Source organism: Oncorhynchus masou, chromosome 17, assembly GCF_036934945.1.
Source record: "Oncorhynchus masou masou isolate Uvic2021 chromosome 17, UVic_Omas_1.1, whole genome shotgun sequence".
NCBI lineage: Eukaryota > Metazoa > Chordata > Actinopteri > Salmoniformes > Salmonidae > Oncorhynchus > Oncorhynchus masou.
The window spans coordinates 13,507,847-13,513,919 of record NC_088228.1 but is presented as its reverse complement, the minus strand read 5'-3'; the positions used below and the strand labels follow the sequence as shown (position 1 = coordinate 13,513,919).

General features: G+C 39.2%; 1 protein-coding gene across 1 annotated transcript; it reads right to left on the bottom strand.

Moving 5' to 3' along the window:
* Nucleotides 1-112: 112 nt before the first annotated feature.
* On the bottom strand, nt 113-5,236 carry LOC135558531 (pyroglutamyl-peptidase 1-like). Its single transcript, XM_064992398.1, has 5 exons — nt 4,599-5,236; nt 3,840-3,892; nt 3,265-3,381; nt 2,825-3,057; nt 113-2,505 (listed from the first exon to the last, which is right to left on the bottom strand). Exons 1-5 carry the CDS (start codon nt 4,627-4,629, stop codon nt 2,286-2,288), a joined length of 654 nt encoding a protein of 217 aa, XP_064848470.1. The 5' UTR covers nt 4,630-5,236; the 3' UTR covers nt 113-2,285.
* Between the last annotated feature and the right edge of the window lie 837 nt (nt 5,237-6,073).

Sequence of the window (6,073 nt, the reverse complement as noted above, 5' to 3'; positions counted from 1 at the left end):
TACCCTTTCCTGGTAATATTATGTAAGTAAGATGACATTCATTAAAATTCTTTCCAATTGCAATAGATGTACATGATGAATTCATAGGAAGAAGACCACATACTACTACAGGTTTACCAATAGTTATTTTACTTGGTATGGCTTAAGCTTATTGGCTTAAATGTTTCTTTAAGTGGTTTAATCACAGCATTAGACCATATTCTGAAGTAGAGAATACAGATACCAAAGACAAAATAAAAATTTCCATATCATTATTCATCACATTACAAATATTTGATTGTATATGCAATAAATTACCTGAGATAATAACACATGGTTGAAGTACATTAATCAAAAAAAATGTGTACATTAATCCAAAAAAATGTTTGTGTCCTTATATTGTACACTATACAATATACTGATATTGTACAATTTCACAACAAATATTAAACACATGATGAGGGGGGCTAGAGATGGTAAAATAAATGGCACGCTACGTTGACCATTATATCAAAGCGAGAGTGATTTGTGAGGGGAATAAGGAACTAAAAAGGGAACTATTTAAAATAGTGAGAAAGAAGCAGGCAGTCAGTCATACAGCTGTCAGGACGATGTGGCTTAAAAGTACTGAATATCCAAAAATGGCTGCATTCCAAACACTTAAAAGACACACCCTCTCCCCTCAAACTTCTGATGACGTGCCATGACGTCTGACGAGTTTACACTTGTAGGGCAAGGGAGGAAGGAATTTTAAATGGACTGCCCTTGCCCCGAAATTTGTCACTCGTTCGTCCCACGAATATTGTGTTTTTAGCCACCGGTAGCTTGTGGGTGCTTTATATGCTCTACAGTCAATTATGATTGCATGTCTACTTATATTAACTATATAGTTATTAATATACGCTTACTGTATGATAGCTAGCAAATTAATTAGCTTACTAACGTTAGCCTGCCTAGCTGGAACATGTTTTATTTATACAATTTCCAAAAAGCTATCCAAACAAAAACATAATTACTTTTACGTGACGCGAATTGAATTATGGGGCGTTTCAAGCCCCGAAGTGAACATAATTGTACACTCGCAAAATCTTATCAAAACGAGGGCTGAGGGATTTACGTTGCGAATTTCCCATACTTTGGCTAATCATTTCGACCGACGACCAAAATGGCCGCAGGGATTACTCCAAGGGCATTGCATAAAGTGAGGATAGTGGACTAGGGTGTGTCTTTTATGAGTTTAAAACGTAGCCAATGGTTCTCTCATCTACAGCATCATTTATTGGACCATTACAGTGTGTCGTCTTGTGTTGCTGCTATGCTATGTTGTTGTTTTAGGCCTCTCTTTTATGTAGCGTTGACGTGATGTGTGTTTTGTCCTATATTTTATTTTTAATTCCATCCCCCTCTCCGCAGGAGGTCATTTGGTAGGCTGTCATTGTAAATAACAATTTGTTCTTAACTGACTTTCCTTGTTAAATAAAGATTAAATACAATTTTGAACAGTTTCTTTGTGAAATACAGTCAAATAACAATACCCAGAGTGATTGGTATAATATACGTGTATACCAGAGGAGGCTGGTGTGAGGAGCCATAGGAGGATGGGCTCATTGTAGTGGCTGGAATGGAATCAATGGAACGAGTCAAACACGCTGTTTCCAAGTGTTTGATGTGTTTGATACCATTCAATTGATTCCATTCCAACCATGAAAATGAGCCTGTCCTCCTATAGCTCCTCCCACCAGCCTACCCGGATGAATACATCCATTGCTCTGCCTATTCTCATTCATATACTCTCCCTTTCTCTAGTTCAGGGGGAGTGCTGATAGCCCTCTCTTCAGCTACTGCTTAGTGGGGTATCAGTTGTATCTGTCCTTAAAGTTAGAATCCTTAGATGCTACATCAATTTTGGGACTTGTGCTATATAACCATTAATTCTTGACGAATATAACGTATGAATGCCTCATGAGCTTAGTTCAAATTTCATACCCCATCAGAACCCATAATATAAGCTTGTTGTACTCCAATGTTTGTAAGCAAACTAAATGTAAACAAACACTGTATAGCCTCAAAACATGGTTAAAACTATCATTTTGAAAACATGGATGGTCAGTCCGTGAATATAGCTCTGTCTATGAATTTGAAAGTGGTTACATTTCTTCAGGCCCATCCCTCATGTTTTGACCAAAACAGAGGCAGGGTCACAACTTTGTTATTGTTTCAATTAAGGATTCCAGCTTTAAGTGCTTTATCTGTCCATTGGGGACAGGAGCAGTGAGTTGAGGACAGAGGTCACTGGAAGTAATTCTTTAGTGAGCATGCTGATGGTGCTGGTGGCTGCAGTGGTGGTGGTCATGGTCATCATCCTCAGACTGACCCACAAGCTCCAGCATCTCCCCCACTACGGCCTGCAAGGCTCTGCCTAGGTCCTGGGCACTGTACGGCTTCTCTAGTGGAGGAACGTGCACAAACGCTGACCTGCCCTTCCCCAGGTACAGCGACGTGTAGTAGGTGTAGTCACACAGGTATCTGACCGGATCAAAGGTTAAGTTAGGGTTAAAGAGACAACAGAAGACATTAGCTTTTATCAGAATCAATGGATTTGCCATTTAGGTAAATGAGATTTCTGAAGTGGCAACTTCAGATTACAAAGGGGCAGACCACCCACATTATTATATAACATCTTATCACTACCTAGAAAGTATGCTACAATTAAAGATCATAGATAGGATACATTTGTAATTTGTGTGAACTTTCCCTTTAATGTAGTTTCATTTAAAAAAGTATGAGATCATAAATAGTGGCATGTGACTGGTTGAATGAGAGTAGAGTCAAGCACATCACTCACCGGCCTGCATCCTTTGATACTGACACTGCCACGCCAAGCCTTGAGGAGTTGACCCTCTTGCAGACTAGGTCCATGTCTATGACTGAATCGATGCAGTCAGGACCACCGTCCATGCAACACTGAGAGTCTGGACAGAAGCTGCAGTTGTCCACCCGCTTGTAGCCGTGGTTGTGGCCACATTTCTCCAGGGTGACTGTGGTGGCTATCCCAGAGACCCCGACATGGACCACCAACTGTTGACCCACGGAGAAGAGAATGTGTGTTAAATGTAGCCACTGTTATACCAATAGAGACTCTACATCATATTTCAAACTGTAGCCTAAATGTCATACAGTAAGGGTGCACCTGTCGAACACTATTACTAATGCCTTTTACCATGCAGTAAAAAAATATATTGTGAGGAACAACACTTGACATTTGCTGTGACTTCCTGTGGCTACCTGTGGCTGATGCTGTTTCCATAGAGATGGCAGTAGACTCTGAACTGCCTGGTACTCCACTGGCACCTCACAGACATATAGGTCCACACTCTGACCCAAGCCCAACCGCTCCAGTTCCTGTACACAGAGGAAACAGGAAGTGTGTAAGGAACCACAAACCCTATTTAATTAGATAAAGCTTTATTGTTCCTTTTGAGGCATTTGTTTGTGCCTCAAGGTTGTAAAAATCAGTTGCCTTTACACCTGTTGTGATAACACTAATTACTACAGTAACAACATTGCATTCATACATTGATAAATAGTGAAAAGTGATTACTTATTCATTATTAAGTCATTAAGCATTTGTCGTTAAGACAGAAGTGCTAAAGCAGATCATTCCTTTTTCCACTTGTGTATTAACATGAAACACTTATATCCATTAGTCCCTATTATGCAATGAAGTAATTATTCTTAAATGTCATGTAATGTGATACAATTTTGTGTTACTACTCATGTGGAAATCAATGTAAGGTGTTGCCAATAAGAATAGACCTCTTAATAATGCACCATACAGAACACGCAACAAACTCACTTACCTGCACTGCCACCCAGCTAGCATTCACGGTGTGATCGCCAAAAGGTTCAAACCCTAAAAAAATATAGATGATATTGATAGCCTTTTAAGTCCTCGCCTAGTAACACCAGTATACACCAATGCCACATTACATTTTTATAGCTGCTTATCACTCTACCCCTATCTAAATGAAAGTCACAATAATCTTAGTTCGAAAGTCTAACGGACATCTCAAGTTAAATATTATCTATTACAGCAGCTGACATCTATAATCAATTGTAACACAATATATGCAAATGAATGCATGGGTTTTATAGATGAGATGACACTATACTACAATTTCCATTTAAGTTATATCGGGGGAGAAGAGGAGATTAAGTTTAATATGCTTCTTGTCAGCACGAATTTAGCCAGCATCATTCTCAATAGTATCACGACAAGGCAAACATGTACCCATACATGGCTGAATGGCTACAACGATCCATAAATGGCTACATTATCGCCTCTGACTTGACCTGTCTGTAATAGGTTGGTCTGCCTCAACATTACAATTCATACATTTCAACCTGACAGACAGGCTTTGTGAATGTAAGATGAAGATGCACAATACTGTACAGTAGACGGTCAGTAGTTGTATAGTAGTTGAGCAACAATGTCGTTTTCAAGATGACACAATATACAAGTAATTCCAATCTTTAATAGTTAGGCAACTCATTTTAATCAAAAGTTTATAGAGAACTGACAGCAAACTAAGACAGTATAGGCTACATAAATCACTTACCTGTCACTATTACCGTCCTTTTAGTCGCCATTGTTTGTGAGTTATAGTAAATTCTGCACGAATGTAACGTTAATCTACTCTTTTTCAACCCTGATGAGTTGAGAATTCCTCCTCGATTCTCTTCCGCTATCTATTCATTATTTTTGCAAGAGCTCGAGCGAGCGTTCTCGGTTTCTTCCAGTCCTTCTACGCTGTTGACAACACTACTCTAAACCTCAACATCCAGCCACCTATCACCACCTACTGCAATGGAATTCATGCTCTGCGCATGAGCTCATTTATTTGACAAATTTGGCTTAACCTTTAGTTGAAATTACATAATATAACCGATGTGAAATGTCTAGCTAGTTAGCGGTGTACGCTAGTAGCGTTTAATCGGCGACGTCACTCGCTCTGAGACTGAAGTAGTTGTTTTCCTTAATTCCGTACGGGCCTTGGCTTTTGTAAAGCGAGAGGTAGCTATGCTTCGTGGGTGACCGATATCTGTGTGTTTCGAGGGTTCCTGGTTCGAGGTCAGGTTGAGGAATGGAAGCAAATATGTATATTGATGCTGTTGATCAGGATAAATTAGTTGGGCTCTGCCAAAAATGATCTATTATATTGACAAGATAACCCAGTGACCACTCTAACAATGGAAATACATGTCCACAGTATGAGTCATAATACCCATGAAGCCTAGCGGTCAAACGGAAATGGTTCCAATAATTTGTCCACCATTCATTTTCCCCCATAGGGGATTTTAGAAGAACTTAAAATAAGGGCTGCGTTTCGTGTAGGCTTTCCCCGGAGTGACATTTTGATAACCATGTACAGTTCTCTAGGACAAGGTGACTTTTATCAATATATTCGTCTGTATTTACCCCACCATAATGAAATGCTAATTAGCTGCTAATGTGGCTATCATAACGAACTACAAATGCCATGATGATCTGGACGAGACTGCCAAATCTAGGCAAAGTTAAGAATCTCTGGATTAACTATCTAATGTTAGCTAAATGTAGTAATTAATAAATTGGCTACATTTCTTTAAATGCACAATTCTGTCTAGTGCAAGTTTTAAATTGACACAATAACTGTTAGCGAAGGTATCAGCTAGAGATGACTTGCAGGGATGTGTAGTTTTGCACGATGTGTACTTTGGTGCTAATTAGCATTTTTGAATCTGAGAGTAAATAGAGCTGAATATATTAATAAAAGTAACCTTTTCCAAGAGAGATTTATATCGTTATCAAAATGTCACGCCAGGGTAAGCCTACACAAAACTGAGCCCTTATTTTAAGTGTTTCTAAAATCCACTTTGGGAAAAATTAATGGTGGAAAAACGACTGGAACCATTTCCCTATTTGAACGCTAGGTTTTATGGGTACTATGACTCTTCCACTGTAGGGCTCTATGATTTAAAGGCAGGCGAGATCAAGTGGGACCATTCTAACCAATGAGAGGGCAGATACGCATGTGAACAACAGGCACAACTA

Excerpts from the sequence above, each read along its gene's own strand:
- LOC135558531 (XM_064992398.1), bottom strand. The coding sequence starts at position 4,629 with ATGGCGACTAAAAGGACGGTAATAGTGACAG. Across the intron at positions 3,893-4,598 it reads AAGGACGGTAATAGTGACAG|GGTTTGAACCTTTTGGCGAT; the intron begins GTAAGTGATTTA and ends ATATTTTTTTAG. Across the intron at positions 3,058-3,264 it reads GGAAACAGCATCAGCCACAG|TTGGTGGTCCATGTCGGGGT; the intron begins GTAGCCACAGGA and ends GTGGGTCAACAG.